The 20,668-nt window shown below is 35.8% G+C and overlaps 1 protein-coding gene across 3 annotated transcripts in view; it reads right to left on the reverse strand.

The window, feature by feature from the left end:
* The window catches only part of LRRIQ3 (leucine rich repeats and IQ motif containing 3), a 196,866-nt gene that overhangs the window by 137,869 nt on the left and 38,329 nt on the right, over window positions 1-20,668 (reverse strand). For all 3 annotated transcript variants that reach the window (XM_042249812.2, XM_060400306.1, XM_004002083.6), the window contains exon 4: window positions 9,492-9,625. In XM_042249812.2, the coding sequence (XP_042105746.1) occupies window positions 9,492-9,625 (134 nt within the window). The remainder of the gene's footprint in view (window positions 1-9,491; window positions 9,626-20,668) is intronic.

The following is a 20,668-nucleotide window of genomic DNA, read 5'->3' on the forward strand; positions in this document are numbered from 1 at the left end:
TGGCCAAAGTACTGGAGCTTCAGCTTTAGCATCATTCCTTCCAAAGAAATCCCAGGGCTGATCTCCTTCAGAATGAACTGGTTGGATCCCCTTGCAGTCCAACGGACTCTCAAGAGTCTTCTCCAACACCACAGTTCAAAAGCATCAATTTTAATATTATTAAGAAACATATATTAAATTTTAAGAATATAGAATGCATGAGAATGGATGCTTGATAAGATTCTCTTTACTGTTAAGTAAAGTGTAGAGAGGTAAACTATGTGGCCATTATCTTTCTCATAATGCAGAAATCTATGTCAATTTACTTTTTTAAATTTTACTTACTTTAAAAAATTCTTACACTCCTTCAAATTTAAACACAAAAGGAGAAAGTTATGACCAACCTAGATAGCATATTCAAAAGCAGAGACATTACTTTGCTAACAAAGGTCCGTTTAGTCAAGGCTATGGTTTTTCCAGTGGTCATGTATGGATGCGAGAGTTGGGACTGTGAAGAAAGCTGAGCACTGAAAAATTGATGCTTTTGAACTGTGGTGTCGGAGAAGACTCTTGAGAGTCCCTTGGACTGCAAGGAGATCCATCCAGTCCATTCTGAAGGAGATCAGCCCTAGGACTTCTTTGGAGGGAATGATGCTGAAGCTCAAACTCTAGCACTCTGGCCACCTCATGTGAAGAGTTGACTCATTGGAAAAGCCTGTGAGGCTGGGAGGGATTGGGGGCAGGAGGAGAAGGGGACGACAGAGGATGAGATGGCTGGATGGCATCACCGACTCGATGGACGTGAGTTTGAGTGAACTCCGGGAGATGGTGATGGACAGGGAGGCCTGGCTTGCTGCAATTCATGTGGTCGCAAAGAGTCGGACATGAGAGACTGAACTGAACTGAACTGAACTGAAAGCCTCAGTGCAAAGAGATAAAAAGTAAACTCAAACCCAACTTTCAACCTCAGGACATTTACTTCACTCAGATAATCTTGACATTTGGTATTTAGCATCTCATCAGAAAGGTGGTTATAATGAGAAACTTTCATAGAAAATCTAGGATCATATGAAGTGCACTTCCAGTGCACCAACATCACTATTCCCCTCACTCTAAAAATTTCCAGAAGAAAGTTTCCATCACGGACCTACTTTGTCCAAAGAAAGGAAAACAGTCTTTATTGAAAAGTTTTAAAAGCAATGTATTTATCACATGACCTGAGTAATCCGTAAAAACTGGAGATGATCATTTTCAGTTTCAATAGACACTTAAAAGTAACCAAAACATCCTCTATGGAAAAACCAATCTTCATAACAGAGTATCAAAGACTTTAGAAAAAGTTCCAACGAATATGAGTTGACCTTCAAAATTAAGAGTGGACAAGGGAATGATGCGCAGTAGGTGAAATCCATAGTAAAAGCAGATAGCAGAATCAAATCCATAAAGACAGCAACTACTAGAGGTATGAACTACTGAAATAAGTATGCTTAATGTTTTTTTTTTAAATAAAGGGATATTAAAAATAGGAGAAAAGAGCTATTAAGAAAACAAAATCTGAAAGAGAACCAAACAATACTTCTACCTATTAAAATATATAGTACTAAAAATGAAAATTTCAATGGCTAAATAGCAGATTATATATCACTGAGGAGAAAATTATTCAACTAGAAGATTAACGATCTTCTGTATAGGATGTAGAATAGAAATAATTATAAAATAAATATTAATAGACATTGTAAATTTGTATTTGTTGTATGATTTAAGAATATTCAATTATATTTTAAAGGGAAAGAATACAAACACTTAGAACAGGCAAACCTCTTGAGATGCCAAGTATAGATACTGAACAAGCAAATGAGAGATACAGGTAAGATTCATAAGGTGTCTCAGGTATACATAGTAAGGAGCAACCTGAAAAACACTATGTAATAAATGAAGCAAGTGTGTGAAGAATACTGTCATAAAGGAAGGAATAAAGCATGGAAGGACTAAATTAACATTTTAGAACATCCATAAAGCATTTATTACATTATCTTCAGAGGCACAGCTATGGCTCCCACCAAATCAATCATCCATCAGTAACCTAACACAACCTCATGCATGCTATACCCAAAACATGCAAATAAAACTCATCACTTCTTGGCAGGTTGTCAGTTACTTAGTTCATAGCTATGGTGAGGAACACTTGCTCCTACACCTCTCTAAAAAGTCAAGAGTATGGCGGCTCCAATCATTTTCTGGCTGTTGAAGACCTTCACTCACCTCTACTCTGGTTCTTATAACCCAACCATCAGAGAAAGCCTGATGGAACAAAGTGAGAAACAGGATACATGATCACTGCATAATACATGACTCAAATAACATGGTCATTTCACCCTACTTGTACTCACTTCTGTTCCATTTTTCTCCCTCATTTCTTGCTATATGTTTTAAGTAGATTAAATAACCTGATTCAAGCATCTTAATTTGATCTCTGAGGTTTTTTATTCTGTGAGCTCTGAAACAGACTGCCTGGTAACTTACTTGGAGGCTGTCATAGCATCTAGGTAACTTTCCACCATTACAGCTGGCAATGAGAATGGGATACAATTAAAAGGCATCCTAAATAAATTATAAGAGAAAGATCTTGCTTCACAAATCAAATCAAAGCAATATAAAAGAACCACTAAAATTTACCCATAATACAGAGTGGAGAAGAAACTGAGCTAGAGATTAGAAAATAAAACCAGAACAAAACTCAGTGGAGGGCTGATTATTATCTCCAATTAGACTCTGGGATCAATAGGAAGAAATCCTAAGCCCAATGGCGTTACCAAATGTCAAGTTAGTCTGTGACCACGACCTCTGTTCCAGTCTACCTGTTAATTTACTTACAGACACCACTGTAAAGAGGGTAACTTTCCATCATAAGAAAAATGGGAAATATAGATATTTTGAATAGATTATCAATAAATAAAATGATGGCTGGAAATCATCCAGAACTGATAAAGGAGAAGCCAATCCCTAGATGCATAAATATTAAGCTGCATAATAAAAATAAAGTGATTTTTAGAATTGTCAAAGAAAACATCTTCAGAAAAATATCAGAAATACCTTAGATTTAAAAGTAGTAAGAGGGAAAAGAAAGATAACCTGTAAATGAAAAATTAGTCTGATAGTTTACTTTTCAACAGCAACAATGAAAGCCAAAAATAGTGAAAATATATTCAGTGAGCTAAAGGAAAATATCTATCAGCATAAAATTAGAATTCTCAAAAGTATATATCAAGTTTCACACAGGAAAAAAATTTCCATATGCTTTTGTTTGTTTTAGTCTATAATTTTAGAGTGATTAAATAATGTCTAGTGATGGTCAGCTATACTTTCATCTCTAGAATAAAACACTAAATAACTTACTTTAGAATAAAATTAGGAGAGTTTAACTGATTCTAAACAGGGATTTAATAAATGTTCCTATTCGTGCAGCACTGGTTTCTAGCATCTTTAAATTCTAATTATGCCTGTGTTTTGCAATATGAATCACAGCTTTACTCTTGGGCTTCTGATATAGTCAGGATAAGCTATAGCAGAAGTTGGCAAATTTTTCCTTTAAGAGCCAAATTCAGATAGTAAATATTTTAGGTTTGTGGCCACTACAGTCTATATCTTAGCTATTCAGCTTTTCCATTATAGCTTAAAAAGCACATTGACAGACAACATATAAAAGAATGGGTGTGACTGTGTTCTGATATAATTTATTTACAAAATCAGGCTGCCGTCCTAGGAACCATAGTTTTCTGATCTCTAGTTGTAGACTTCTAAGATCTGCAAAGTCAGTTATACATACCTATTTGCTTCTTACTTTGCAAAATTTTGTTGCCATCTTTCTCTTCACACTTCTCTTGCCCTTTGCCTTTCTAAATCCTCACATTATCAGTTAAATGGGATTTAGAGTGAGCAGAGGCAAACTCAAAGGCCAGCATGATATTATTTTTCAAAGTATGTGTTTTAAAGGAAAACTCCTACAATTGTGTTTAGGAATGCACTGCACATACAAATCAATTTAGGAAAAACTGACATTTTTATTACACTGATTCATTCAATGTCATAAAAATGATATAGTCTTATATTTATTTCCATCTTGTTCTATCAGTAATGTTTGGTAGGTTTCTTTTTAGAGGTAATTCACATCTTGCCTTTCATGTATCCTTAGTACATGTTTAATGACAGCTATGGAAGTGTACTGCTCAGATCTCCTTGAAGAAGACCCACCACGAGGAGCACAGCTGACAGCCCCAGCTCTTGCCTTTTTTTTTTTAGATCCATCACTACACTTTTGCCAAGGCTATTCCCAGTCATTGACTGAGGAATTGTAATAGAACTGGCCCATTTCTACCTGATGGAGGATTCCTAAAATGGTCAAGCTTTGCTCAGGGATCCCCCACTGGTCTGGCCTAGATTTTTTCAGAGTTGTGATGCTGAATTCTTTCTGCCCAATTCATTTTCTCTCTCCCTTCACAGATTAGCATAAAAGCATGAATATGTTTCCCTGCCTATTCCCACTTCCTCCTCTTTTGTTTGTCAAAGTTATTACTCCCAATAAATTTCTCGTACACTTAATCTAATTTATGTGTCTGCCTCTTGAAGATCAATCCAACAAGTAGCGGGGTTTTATACTATTACAAATGGTAGATTTTAATTTCAAGTTGGTGATTGGTACTACATATCTAAATAATATTGATTTTTGTATTTTTATTAGCTTTCACATTCAAATCATAACAGCTATAAGAAATTATAATTTTGTTTTTTTCCTATCTGATCTTTTATCTTTTTATTTTCCTTACTTTGTTTCACTAGCAATAGTTCCAGGACAGTTCCACTTAGTTCCAGAGCAATACTAAACAAAAGTGCTAACAGCTGACGCCCTTGTCGTTTTTCACTAATCTCAGGGAAATAATTTCAAGATGTTGCTAAGTATTAACAAATGTGTTAAAATACATATAATTAGATTAAGAAAGTTTCCTTTTAATCCTAGATTGCTGAAAGTGTTCTTCTTTTTTTAACCTTTTATAAGTGCTGAATTTTATATTTTTTGTGTAGACATTAAGATGATTGTATTCAGGCAGTCCTCACTTTACACAGAACTACGTTAATTAATCCCTGTGCATATCAGAACTATACTGTCATTTTGCACAGTTCTACTGCATGTTATTTTTTCTATTACTGAGTAACAAATTGCACAAACTGAGCAATCTGTGTTCTTTCTTATCTGGAAGCTTAGGGGAAAACATCTGCTTCTAAGCTCATTCAAGTAGTTGGTAGAATCCAGTTCCTTGTGTAGGACTAATGTCCCCATTTTCTTGCTGATTGTTGGTGGAGGGTTACTCCTAGCTCATAAAGTCACTCTCAGGTCATTTGAATGTGGTCCACTCTACCTTTAACACAGCAACAGTATATCAAATCCTACTTGCGTTTCAACTTTCTCTGATATCCTGTTCTGCTATCAGTCAGAAAACACTCTTGTTTTTCAAGAGGCCATTTGATTAGGTTAAACTAACTCAGAAAATCTATCTTAAGGTCAGCTTATTAGTAAAGAACTTTGTGACATCTGCAAAATACCATCTGCCTTGCAATATAACATGATCATGGGAGTAACTCCAGGGAACAAAGATCACGTGGGCCATCTTGGAATTCTGCCTATCACAAATTAGATGAGATCAAATCTCAGTTACTTTAGAAGCTTGAAAAATGAGAGTACATTCAAAGTATGCACAAATTTTAGTTAATGTGATAACAAAGTGAGAAACACTGAGGTGTTTTTCCCTCACTCATATTGTATTAATGTGATTGGTTTCCTAATGTTAAACTAACTTTTTATTCCTGGAATAAACCTATGTTGGTTATAGGATGTTAACCACTTTGCATAGCTCTGTATCTAATTTTCTAATATTTTACTTACAATTTTTACATGGGCATACATAAGACAGCCTGAAGTTTCCTTTCTTATAATGTTCTTGTCAGGTTTTGCTTTTAAAGTTATGCTGATCTCTCAAAACCTGAAAAGTATTCTCTCCCACTCTTTGGAAATTTTGGTTTAAGACGGTGTTAAACATTCCTTAAATGTCCAGGATAATTCATCAGTAACCTACAACTGAAGTATCTTCATGGGAAGGATTTTAATAATGGATTCAGTTCTTTTAATGTATGAATGACTATTCAGCATTGTGATTTCTTCTGTCAGACTGAAAATTGTGTTCCTTCAAAGAATCTGTCCATTTCACACACATTATCAAATTATTTGGCATAAATTTATTCACTGTATTCCCTTTAATTTCTGTGGATCTGCAGTAATGTTGTTTTTTCATCCCTTATCATGGTAAAATTTTCCTTCTGTCTCTTTGTTAGAGCGGTCATGCTGGAGCTTTATCAATGTATTACTCTGAAAATAACCAACTCATGGCTTTATTGATATTCCTGCAAATTTTCTCATGTTCTTTGTATCCTTGTTTTATATTTCATCAGTTTTTGATACTATTTTTATTATCCCTTCTCTTTTACTCTCTTTGGGTATAAACTCCAGTACTTTGGCCACCTCATACGAAGAGTTGACTAATTGGAAAAGACTCTGATGCTGGGAGGGATTGGAGGCAGGAGGAGAAGGAGACGACAGAGGATGAGATGGCTGGATGGCATCACTGACTCTATGGACGTGAGTCTGAGTGAACTCTGGGTGTTGGTGATAGACAGGAAGGCCTAGCGTGCTGCGATTCATGGGGTCACAAAGAGTCGGACATGACTGAGTGACTGAACTGAACTGAGTACATCATGAGAAACGCTGGGCTGGAAGAAGCACAAGCTGGAATCAAGATTGCTAGAAGAAATATCAATAACCTCAGATATGCAGATGATACCACCCTTATGGCAGAAAGTGAAGGGGAACTAAAAAGCCTCTTGATGAAAGTGAAAGAGGAGAGTGAAAAAGTTGGCTTAAATCTCAACATTCAGAAAACGAAGATCATGGCATCTGGTCCCATCACTTCATGGCAAATAGATGGGGAAGCAGTGGAAACTGTGTCAGACTTTATTTTGGGGGGCTCCAAAATCACTGCAGATGGTGATTGCAGCCATGAAATTAAAAGACGCTTACTCCTTGGAAGGAAAGTTATGACCAACCTCGACAGCATATTCAAAAGCAGAGACATTACTTTGTCAACAAAGGTCTGTCTAATCAAGGCTATGGTTTTTCCAGTGGTTATGTATGGATGTGAGAGTTGGACTGTGAAGAAAGCTGAGTGCTGAAGAATTGATGCTTTTGAACTGTGGTGTTGGAGAAGACTCTTGAGAGTCTGATTGGACTGCAAGGAGATCCAGCCAGTCCATCCTAAAGGAGATCAGTCCTGGGTGTTCATTGGAAGGACTGATATAAAGCTGAAATTCCAATATTTTGGCCACCTCATGCAAAGAGTTGACTCATTGGGAAAGACTTTGATGCTGGGAGGGATTGGGGACAGGAGGAGAAGGGGACGACAGAGGATGAGATGGCTGATGGCATCACTGACTCGATGGACATGAGTCTGAGTTAACTCCGGGAGTTGGTGATGGACAGGGAGGGCTGGCAGGCTGCGATTCATGGGGTCGCAAAGAGTCGGAAACAACTGAGCGACTGAACTGAACTGAACTGAACATATCTGTAGGTATAAGATATAAATAATTATACAGACAACTTCAATACAGTATTCCAAATGTTGATAATGCAGGTATGTGATGTACATTGTAGAGGCCAATATCCCAATACTTTGCCCTAAGCAAATTAGGAGCAACTGGAGGATTTTAAGATTTGATTTATAATTTTAAAAGATTACTCTGTGAATGCTGTAGTAAATGTAATTGGAAGGGAGCAAGAAATTCAAGGAAAGATTGTTTCCCATGCAAACAAATAGCACAGAGTATATGAGATAGAACAACAATAATAATGATATATAAAAAATCAGCTATTAAGAATGGAATATTCACATTTGCCTGATACTATGTAGGTTATATTCATGACCTCAATTCTCACAAGCAAGTAGAAAATTAAGTACTGCTATTAGCCCTGCTCTCTACCATTTATTAGTAATTTATCAGGAAACTCAGACCCACAGTAGGTAAGTAACACACCTAATGGAACAGCTTTTTGAAAAGAAAAAGAATTAAAATCAGTCTGTCTTGAAGCACTGTGATATATTTTTACTACTGACATTTCTCCCCACAAAGCTCATTCAGACCCTTTTCTTGCCTGCTGAATTTTCAGATTGTTTCCATGTACAAGGTTATTATCTCATGGTACATGAATATCAAAGGAAACCTTGATTCTAAGAGAGAAAAACTCAATCCCAGGGGCACAAATTAAAGACAAATCCATTTAATTAAATGTTTATTTCACATCAAATACATACAATTTAACTAAAACATGAGATAGAAAAAATATTTTAAATAAATATGTATGTGTTAGCAACTGCCTGATTCTTTTCACATCTTTTACTCCAAACCACTTTACTTTTCTTCATTCATAAGCCCAGTCTCTCCCACAGTTTGGCCTTTGTTAGAGAAGTATATGGAATCTCATCTTCAGAAGTTTCAGGCACTGTATTATGTTCAGTTTTGTCTTCCATACTGATCTCTATCAGGGCTATTGCCATCTATGATGTAGTACATGCAGGCTAACACAAGACAACACTGTCTCTGCCTTACCACAGAATGTTGAATATCATTTCAGTGATACTTCCTAATCTTTCTTTCTCAAGGAATGTCTGTTTCCCAACTCCAGATCTATTTAATCCTACCTGTATTTCAGGGCCATGTTCTGTTTCTATTTTATGAACTCTACCATTTAGCATCTGAAAATAAGCTTTAGGAGAAAGCTCATTTCTTTTCTCATGTGTTTAGTGTTTTGCATGACTAACACAAATACACTGATGACACAGTATACTATCTTCCCTCTCCAGATACAATGTTGAGTCTTACAGGGAAAAATTTCCTGTATTTGTAAAATGTCTGCTACTGAAAAGGGATGCACGGAACAAAGAGAGAGGGAAAAGTATTAATCAAAGGATAATGTAGATTAAGGTGGTAGCAGATGTTTTGGCAAAACTATCTTCATATCCAAACAAAAAACAAAATCCTCATATATTCATGGCTTGTACTTTTTTCTTATATTGTACATGGCTTATATTTCTATTATGTCCCATTACATAGAGAAATTTAATTTACATTTTCTACTAATGCTTTTAAGTTTAATTTATAACACTGTCAGAATTACTCAGGATTAATAAAACTTTATTGATTAGTTATTTATACGGCCATTTTAAAAGAAAAAAGGTAATCAACTGATTATACTAAATATTATAGTATTATAGAGTCTGTGATGTTTTTCTCAAACTTAAATAGTCTATAAATTACCAGGTTGATAGGGAATACAAAAATGCATATTATTACAGAAATGACTTTTGTCAATTATCTTTTAATATTGAAATAGTGAATAAAATAAAACATACCTCACTTTTTTCCTAACTAAGAAACCACGTGTCCATCTTTGAATAATCAAAACTGGTGAGTTATGAGCCAGAATTTCATTAACTTTTGAAATAATGTGTTTGATATTATCAATTTCATCTTCATAGGTTGATCCCTGTATAAAGAAAATTACTTAGTAATCATATTTCATGAAAGTATTTCCAGAAGATATTTTAACTTGCTAGTCTGATGGTATAAACTATTTATTAAAACATTCACAGCTGTCTTATATACATAATACTTAAGTAACATATACATTTTCAAATCTATTTTTATTAGATCATAAGGTCAAGAATTAGTAGCACAAAATAATTTCAAATCTTTACACAAAATTCAAGATCAATGAGGATAACTTTTCCCTTTCTAGATTCTTCTATCTGCTATCACAGGTATAAAATTTTGTCCATAATCATGTTGATCTCTGAAAGGTAGGGGCATGAATAGATATCCAAAGACCCTTAAAAGTATTCTGTGAATCATCATAGATGAAACTTATATATGTTGGATTTATAACAACTTGCAGCAGTTCAAAATTTTGTTGCATCTTAACTAGATATTTTACAGGAAGACAGTACATTCCCTGGGGTAAAGACTTCTATATTATCTTTAAAGAAATTATCTCTAAGATATTTGGTCCTGCATATTTTTAGATTTTGGAACCACAGACTCCTATATTCTCATAAATATACAATAATGAAATATAACTTATGAAAAATTTTAAAATATTGTGAGAATTACCAGAACATAACACAGAGACATGAAGTGAGTAAATGCTGGCCACCCCCCAAAAATGGCACTTATTACTTGTTCCATGCAGGGTTGTCACCAATTTCAATTTGTGATCAAAAAGCACAATAAAATGAGATATGCCTATAAACTCAACTTGCCCGAATATGAGTCCTCCTCCCTAACTTGCTTTCTCACATGCTCTTAGTGAATGGTGGTACTGCCCATACAAACCTAATCCAGAAACCCTGAACCATCCCAGGCTCTCTTTTTCTGTTCTACTGTCAGATCATGCCACTTTCCCTCACCTTACTTTGTTCTTCAGTTGCTCAGTCATGTCAGACTCTTTGTGACCCTATGAACTGCAGCACACCAGGCCTCCCTGTCCTTCACTATCTCCCAGAATTTGCTCAAACTCATGTCCATTAAGTCAATGATGCCATCCAACCACCTCATCTTCTGTCACCCCTTTCTCCTCCTGCTCTCAATCTTTCCTAGTATCAGGGTCTTTCCATTCTACTTAGCCACACCATTTCTTTCTAGCCTTAATCCCTCCTCTAAAAGAACACTTCTTTTTAGCCTTTAAGGCAAAATATCACCTTTAAGATGCTACAGACCTTAACAGAAGCATTCTCCTTATTGCAATAATATTCATTTGCCTATTGCAATAGCCCTTATCCCTCCACTGAGATAATCCTTTTGAAAAAGTCTCTTAAGTCCTGATTTGCTATTTTATTTGATAAGCTTATGCTATAAAGTAATTATTGGTCTGTCCTTCCCACTGCAACATAAACTCATCAAGTGTAACACCTCTTTCTTTATACTGAATCTCTATGAGTAAGTAAGCTATCTAGTTTGTAACTGGCATTCAAATATCAGTCGACTATTAAATCACTAAGTAACAGACACTTGTACACCTTCATATTGGTCTCCAAGCTTGCTGTGGCAATGTCAGTCTGTTCTTATAACTTAACTCTTACTTGGCTGTAGTAACATACTAATTTTTCTACCTTTTGGATTTTTATTTTTCAGTCTGTTTTCCTGTTTGCTCTTTTTCTATAACTATTTAAATAGAATATAATTTTAGGTTTGCTTCTTTTTTCACTTCTCTGTGCTAAGTTTCTTTGAATGAGCACCTTCTTTGCTATATGTTACTATTTCACATATGCTGATTATCCTATATATCTCCTAGCAAGAATTATCTCTGAGATAATTCTTGGAATTATCTAATTCCAATGGAACTTCTAGTTCCATTTGTCTACTTACATGTCAAAAACTGAAATAATTCTTCCCATTTGAAAACACCCACAATCTATACTTCATACCACATTACAGATGGAGTCATTAAAATTATTTTCTACCTTATCAACCAAATAAACTCACACTCTTCTTTCTCTCTCCTTTCCATCTACTAAATCACTTAATTCTATCAAAAACATCTCTCTTCAATCTGTTCACTATAATCTATATGTACTACCAATTTATTAAATCAGCTCTTATAAACTAGGGTCCGACCTATAGACTTTCTTCTAATTTCCCTATTTTCAATTTCCCTCCACTCCAAAATTACAGAATATAAGACTTTTTTTCTAAAATGAAAATCAGGTCATCTAAAATCCTTAAATATCTCCCCCAAATCTTACAACATACTGTGATATATCCTTAGTATTACACATAACTCCCTTTGCTCTATTAATCCTATTTTTGATTCCAGCATCTTTTGTCATGCTCAAGCATGTCTTCTAAACCCCAAGAACACTAAATCACTTGTTGTCACTTAACTGCGTTTAGCGTCACCTCTGTGCCTTTGCCATGCTTTTTACTCTATCTCAACATTCCACAATTGCCAACATCTCTACCTACTTTACTTCTTATTTTCAAAAAAACTCATCTGAAGTATAAATATTTTTGATTTTGCTGTTTTTCCACGACAATAGGTATGAAGTGCAAAAATTTAAAGAAAATATATGTAGATCTTTCACAGATTTTGTCCCATATTCAGATCTATATTTTTTTCTCATTATTTCTTGGATTACTGCTGCTGTTGTTCAGTTGCTAAATCATGTACAACTCTGCAACTCCATGGACTGCAGCATGTTAGGCTCCCCAGTACTCCATTATCTCCTGGAGTTTGTTCAAATTCATGTTTATTGAGCCTGTGATGATATCTAACAGTTTTATCTTCTGCCACCCCCTTCTTTTCTTCCTTCAATCTTTCCTAGCATCATGGTCTTTTCTAACGAATCAGCTCTTCACATCAGGTAGCCAAAATTTTGGAACTTCAGCTCCAGCACCAATCCTTCCAATGAATATTCAAGGTGGATTTTCTTTAGGATTGAATGATTTGATCTTCTTGAAGTTCAAGGGACTCTCAAGAGTCTTCTCCAGCACCACATATCAATATTCTTTGCCACTCAGCCTAAATTTACAGTCCAAATCCCACATCCATACGTGACTACAGGAAAAACCATAGATTTGATTATATGGATCTTTGTCAGCAAAGGGATGTCTCTGTTTTTTTAATAACACTGTCTAGGTTTGTTATATCTCTCCTTCCAAGGAGCAAGCATGTTTTAAATTCATGGCTACAGTCACCATTTGCAGTGATTTTGGAGCCCAAGAAAATAAAATCTTTCACTGCTTCCACTTTTTTCCCCATCTATTTGCCATGAAGCGATGGGACCGGATGCCATAATCTTACTTTTTTGAGTGTTGAGTTTCAAGCCAGTTTTTTCACTCTTCTTTCACATTCATCACCAGGTCCTTTAGTTCCTCTGCACTTTCTGCCATCAGAGTGCTTGTCATCTGTATATCTAAAGTTGTTAGTATTTCTCCTGGTGATCTTGATTCCAGCTTGTGATTTATCCAGCTTGGCAATTCACATGATGCATTCTGCATACAAGTTAAATAAGTAGAGTGACAATATACAGCCTTTCCCAATTTTGAACCAGTCAGTTGTTCCATGTCCAGTTCTAACTGATGCTTGTTGACCCACATACAGGTTTCTCATGAGTTAGGTAAGGTGGTCTGGTATTCCCATCTCTTTGATTAGTGCTTCTCCTTAATTTTCCTTATTTTCTCTACTCTAATTCCTATTCATGTGTAGTAGGTATTCTAGAGCTCACCTCGATGTTTTACATTTTTTTCTCATCATTTTCAGTTATTTTTTCTCAGTTTGGTGAAGCCATGCTGTCAAAGGTTAGCTTTCTCATACTGAGGTGTTTTAATAGCTTGTCAACTACTTCAGTTATGTGGCTGAGCCTAAGCTCCTTTCTGAAACTCCTGTCTGCCCTAACACAGACGAGTCCCTCCACAAACTATAACAGTTTGCTATTATAACCCTGCCTGTATGAGGGCCTCTCCATGACATGTATCCTCTGATTTCTAGCAAGAGATTCCATCTGTTAGTCTACTATCAACTGTGACAAATAGGGAGATTTGCAGAATCTCTTCTAATTCCTGTCATTTTATTTTACATGTCAGGAAGAATAGCTCAAAGTCAGGCTGACCCATTCCCTACCTTTAATTCAATCATATCTTCATTATATCAAAAATTCTTCATTATGTATAAAAGTACCTCTGTGATACAATCTATTACTTAATTCCTATCCTTTACTGGTTTCTAGTAAAGATGTGATTTCCTCCAGTCTTCATTGAGTTTTTTGTTCATTGCATTTGAGCTCATGGTATGTGTGTATGTGCATGTGTGTTTAGAGTAATAAAGTATGCCGCCTCAAACATGCTCCGTATACTGATTATTGAGTCAGAGACATTTGAAAAACAGCAAATGCAGGGAGAGGCACTCTCTGAACTTCCTTTATCTTTCTAAAGACAGATTCCCCCAAAGGCATTCAATTGTCATATTTTATCAACCAGGAAAGGAGTCTTATCACAAGAAAGGAGATCAGGTGATTAGAAGGGGAGAAAATTAGAAGACATTACAACCAAATGAATTTTGTCACAAATTCCCATCTATTCTTCTAGAGATCCATTTGTCTTTCTTAAAAATAATTTACTGTCTCATAAGAGGCCTATACCCTCCCTCCCTTTCCCCCTATTTAGATGGTATTAAGAATGAATTCCCATCTCAAGGAGATACTCAGTTCTCCCTTAGCATCTTCTCAGTACTCATGAGATATAAATGTTAATAAGCTTCTGTTTGTTTTTCTCTTGTTAACCAGTCTTATATTACAGGGTCTCAGCCAAGAGCTCAGAAGGGTAGAGGGAAAATTGTTTTTCATCCTCTAGTTTGAAAGTGAGGAATAGTAATACAGGAAAGAATTTAGATGGCTAGGTTTAAGTGGTCCTGGTCAGACTCTGCAGTTCTCACCAGCAGAGAACCATCAAGCTCACACTGCAGTTTACAGCAGAGTCTTGCTTCCCTCCAAGGTATGGATAATCCCTCTCTTTTAAGCAATAAAGAAAATCATCAGCTGTGGATAGCATAGGAGTCTTTGCCAAAAAACAAGTAACCTCTAGAAAATAGTCAAGATTTATGATGTCCTAAAACAATTATGCTGTAAAATGCCAACAAAGATATCACCTACTGTATACTAGAGGGAATTTTACTCAATGCTCTGTGGTGATCTAAATGGGAAGAAAATCCAAGGATGAGGGTACATATGTATATGTGTGGTTGATTCACTTTGAGGTACAGCAGAAACTACCACAACATTATAAAGCAACTACACTCCAAATTAAAAAAAAAAAAAAAAAAAGACATCACTGCAAACTTGTACAAATGCCATAAACCATTTGATAGCTGAGGACAAATGGATGTATTTTCTAAGGGAAACTAATGCATATTTCCTATACTACATGAGTGATGACTCTAAAGAAAAACTGCCTACGTTTAAATTCCATTTCTACCACTTGCTAACTATGCAATCTAGGGTAAGTAACCCGTCTGTCCCCTATTAATCATCTGTAAAATAGAGAAAACGTCATTTGGGTTTTGTGAGAAAATATTTGTAAAGCACATAGAACAGTGCTAAAACATTTAAAGCAACCAAATAAGGTCATCTGTCAACAGCTTAAGGACTTCTGTATACCTTTTTCTATTTGATATTTAACAAATTAGTACAGGAATTTACTAAGCAATTTACTCAAACGTAACAAAATTAAGAAATTAACTGTAAACTAATATTTTCAACTCAATAAAATGAATTAAAGAATTATAGTAAAAAGCTTGCCAAAGGACAACACACATTTACAGAAAATATTATCAAGAATCAAAAAAACAGATGATAAAATAATGAAATATCTGTACTCTCCCACTTGCCATTGTAATCTTGGAATGAAAAAATGGCTACTGCAAATCCTTACATAAAGCATAACAGGCATTTCCAAGAAAGGGAAGAATTTTGTAAACATGATTCGTATGGAAGATAGTGCTCTGTGTTCTAACACAAAGCGTAGCTTAAAAAACAAATTTTCAAACTACATTCTTCTCAGATTGTAAATATAATTACACAAAGATTCCCAATTAATCTGATATTCGAAATACACCTGTACTTATATTTTCTTCCTTTTCCCCATTTTTATTTCTTTCATATGTATCTATTCCCTATACTCTTTTAAAATTCTATTTGTAATTTATTCCATCAGAATTTACTGATTTGACACATTCGTCTCAGCATAACTGAAATATGTAAATTATGCTACTCCCAGAAGTATGTATTTCACATAGAATAAAAACATGCAGTATTCACCTTTTTATTCTATCTGTAATATATTCACTTTAACACTCACATGAAATGGTGAGTATCTCTGAAACTCCCCACAAAGGCTAGAAAGATTTTATATTATTTTAAATCAACATTTCTTAGGATCACTGGTAAACACTTTGGGAACAAACTTTAGACAATTCAACAATTAAAAAATTTCACCTGAATTAAATAACATTAAATAACCAAAAAAAATTTAGAAGCATAATAATAAAACACTAAAATTTCTAGGACAGATGAAAGTACAAGAACAAAAAACTTTACACAAATTTCCACCACTTGAAGTATCTATTATCATTTTCCCCCCTTCCTGAACCCCCATCTAACCTCCCTCCCCATCCTCTGGGTCATCCCAGTACACCAGCCCCAAGCACCCTATCCCATGCATTGAATCTGGACTGGTGATCCATTTCACATATGATAATATACGTTTCAATGCCATTCTCCCAAACAATCCCACCCTCCCCTTCTCCCACAGAGTCCAAAAGACTGTTCTATACATTTGTGGCTCTTTTGCTGTCTCACATATAGGGTTAAATTTACTATCTATCTAAGTTCCATATATATATATATATATATATATATATATGACAACCTAGATAGCATATTGAAAAACAGAGATATTACTTTGCCAACAAAGGTCCGTCCAGTCAAGGCTATGGTTTTTCCAGTGGTCATGTATGGATGTGAGAGTTGGACTGTGAAGAAAGCTGAGTGCCAAAGAATTGATGCTTTTGAACTGTGGTGTTGGAGAAGACTCTTGAGAGTCCCCTGGACTGCAAGGAGATCCAACCAGTCCATTCTGAAGGAGATCAACCCTGGGATTTCTTTGGAGGGATTGATGCTGAAGCTGAAACTCCAGTACTTTGGCCACCTCATGCAAAGAGTTGACTCACTGGAAAAGAGTCTGATGTTGGGAGGGATTAGGGGTAGGAGGAGAAGGGGACGACAGAGGAAGAGATGGCTGGATGGCATCACTGACGCGATGGACGTGAGTCTGAGTGAACTCCGGGAGTTGGTGATGGACAGGGAGGGCTGGCGGGCTGCGATTCATGGGGTCGCGAACAGTCGGACACGACTGAGTGACTGAACTGAACTGAACTAGTATACTGTACTGATGTTTTTCTTTCTGGGTTACTTCACTCTGTATAATAAACTCCAGTTTCATCCACCTCATTAGAACTGATTCAAACGTACTCTTTGTAAAGGCTGAGTAATACTCCATTGTGTATATGTACCACAGCTTTCTTATCCATTCATCTGCTGATGGACATCTAGGTTGCTTCCATGACCTGGCTATTATAAACAGTGCTGTGATGAACACTGGGGTATGTGTCTCTTTCAATTCTGGTTTCCTCAGTATGTATCCCCAGCAGTAGGATTCCGGAGTCATATGGCAGTTCTATTTCTAGTTTTTTAAGCAACCTCCACACTGTTCTCCATAGTGGCTGTCCTAGTTTGCATTCCCACCAACAGTGTAAGAGGGTTCCCTTTTCTCCACACCCTCTCCAGCATTTATTGTTTGTAGACTTTTGGATGGCAGCCATTCTGACTGGAGGGAAATGGTACCTCGTTGTGGTTTTGATTTGCATTTCTCTGATAATGAGTGATGTTGAGCATTTTTTCATGTGTTTGTTAGCCAACTGTATGTCTTCTTTGGAGAAATGTCTGTTTAGTTCTTTGTCCTATTTTTTTATTGGGTCGCTTATTTTTCTGGAACTGAGCTGCAGGAGTTGCTTGTATATTTTTGAGATTAATTCTTTGTCAGTTGCTTCATTTGCTATTATTTTCTCCCATTCCGAAGGCTGTCTTTTCACCTTGCTTATAGTTTCCTTTGTTGTGCAAAAACTTTTAAGTTTAATTAGGCCCCATATTTTTATTTTTGCTTTTATTTCCATTACTCTGGGAGGTGGATCATAGAGGATTCTGCTGCGATTTATGTTGGAGAGTGTTTTGCCTGTTTTCCTCTAGGAGTTTTATAGTTTCTGGTCTTACATTTAGATGTTTAATCCATTTTGAATTTATTTTATGTATGGTGTTAGAAATGGTTCTAGTTTCATTCTTTTACAAGTAGTTGACCAGTTTTCCCAGCACCACTTGTTAAAGAGATTGTCTTTTCTCCATTGTATATTCTTGCCTCCTTTGTCAAAGATAAGGTGTGCACAGGTGCTTGGATTTACCTCTGGTCTCTCTATTTTGTTCCGTTGATCTATATTTCTGTCTTTGTGCCAGTACCATACTGTCTTGATGACTGTAGCTTTGTAGTATAGCCTGAAGTCAGGCAGGTTGATTATTTCAGTTCCAGTCTTCTTTCTCAAGATTGCTTTGGCTATTTGAGGTTTTTTGAATTTTCATACAAATTTGAAATTATTTGTTCTAGTTCTGTGAAAAATACCGTTGGTAGCTTGATAGGGATTTCATTGAATCTATATATTGCATTGGGTAGTATACTCACTTTCACTGTATTAATTCTTCCGATCCATGAACATGATATATTTCTCCATCTATTTGCGTCTTCTTTGATTTCTTTCACCAGTGTTTTATAGTTTTCTATATATAGGTCTTTTGTTTCTTTAGGTAGATATATTCCTAAGTTATTTATTCTTTTCATTGCAATGGTGACTGGAATTGTTTCCTTAATTTCTCTATTTTCTCATTATTAGTATATAGGAATGCAAGGGATTTCTCTGTGTTGATTTCGTATCCTGCAACTTTCCTATATTCATTGATTAACTCTAGTAATTTTCTGGTGGAGTCTTTTGGGTTTTATGTAGAGGGTCATATCATCTGCAAACAGTGAGAGTTTTACTTCTTTTCCAATCTGGATTCCTTTTATTTCTTTTTCTGCTCTGATTGCTGTGGCCAAAACTTCCAAAACTACGTTGAATAGTAGTGGTGAGAGTGGGCACCCTTGTCCTGTTCCTGACTTTAGGGGAAATGCTTTCAATTTTTCACCATTGAGGATAATGTCTGCTGTGGGTTTGTAATGTATAGCTTTTATTATGTTGACGTATGTTCCTTCTATTCCTGCTTTCTTCAGAATTTTTATCATAAATGGATGATGGATTTTGTCAAAGGCTTTCTCTGCATATGATAATTGAGACAATCATATGGCTTTTATCTATCAATTTGTCAATGTGGTGTATTACATTGATTTGCAGATTTTGAAGAATCCTTGCATCCCTGGGATAAAGCCCAATTGATCATGATGTATGATCTTTTTAATATGGTATTAGATTCTGTTTGCTAGAATTTTGTCAAGGATTTTTGCATCTATGTTCATCAGTGATATTGGTCTGCAGTTTTCTTTTTTTATGGCATCTTTGTCAGGTTTTGGTATTAGGGTGATGGTGGCCTCATAGAATGAGTGTGGAAATTTCCCTTCCTCTGCAACTTTCTGGCAGAGTTTGAGTAGGATAGGTGTTAGCTCCTCTAAATTTTTGGTAGAATTCAGCTGTGAAGCCGTCTGGTCTTCGGCTTTTGCATGCTGGAAGATTTCTGCTTACAGTTTCAATTTCCATGCTTGTGATGGGTCTGTTAAGATTTCCTATTTCTTCTTGGCTCAGGTTTGGAAAGTTATACTTTTCTAAGAATTTGTTCATTTCTTCCAAGTGTCCATTTTATTGGTATATAGTTGCTGATAGTAGTCTCTTATGATCCTTTATATTTCTGTGTTTCCATCTCTCCATTTTCATTTCTAATTTTATTGATTTGATTTTTCTCCCTTTGTTTCTTGATGAGTCTGGTTAGCGGTTTGTCAATTTTACTTATCTTCTCAAAGAACCAGCTTTTAGCTTTGTTGATTTTTGCTAAGGTCTCTTTTGTTTCTTTGCATTTAGCTTACTCCTTGGAAGGAAAGTTATGACCAACTTAGCATATTAAAAAGCAGAGACAATACTTTGTCAACAAAGGTCTGTCTAATAAAGGCCATGGTTTTTCCAGTGGTCATGTATGGATGTGAGAGTTGGGCTATAAAGAAAGCTGAGCGCCAAAGAATTGATGTTTTTGAACTGTGGTGTTGGAGAAGACTCTTGAGTCCCTTGAACTGCAAAGAGATCTAACCAGTCCCTCCTAAAGGAAATCAGTCCTGAATATTCATTGGAAGGACTGATGCTGAAGCTGAAACTCCAATACTTTGGCCACTGATGAGAAGAGCTGACTTATTTGAAAAGACTCCGATGCTGGGAAAAATTGAGGGCAGGAGGAGAAGGGGACGACAAAGGATGAGATGGTTGGATGGCATCACCAACTCAATGAACATGGGTTTGGGTGAACTCTGGTAGTTGGTGATGGACGGGGGGCCTGGCGTGCTGTGGTTCATGGGGTCACAAAGAGTTGGATACGACTAAGTGAATGAACTGAACTGAACTGAATTTTTAAGATTTTTTTTACTTCTACTAACCCTGAGGTTCTTCTTCATTTCTTTCTTTTCTAGTTGCTTTCGTTGTAGAGTTACATTATTTAGCTGACTTTTTTCTCATTTCTTGAGGTAAGCCTGTAGTGCTATGAACCTTCCCCTTAGCACTGCTTACAGTGTCCCATAGGTTTTGGGTTGTTGTGTTTTCATTTTCATTTGTTTCTATGCATATTTTTATCTTTATTGATTTCTTCTATGATTTGTTGGTTATTCAGTAGCATGTCATTCAGTCTCCATATGTTAGAATTTTTAATTGTTTTCCTCATGTAATTGATATCCAATCTTACTG

Source organism: Ovis aries, chromosome 1, assembly GCF_016772045.2.
Source record: "Ovis aries strain OAR_USU_Benz2616 breed Rambouillet chromosome 1, ARS-UI_Ramb_v3.0, whole genome shotgun sequence".
Taxonomy (NCBI): Eukaryota; Metazoa; Chordata; class Mammalia; order Artiodactyla; family Bovidae; genus Ovis; species Ovis aries.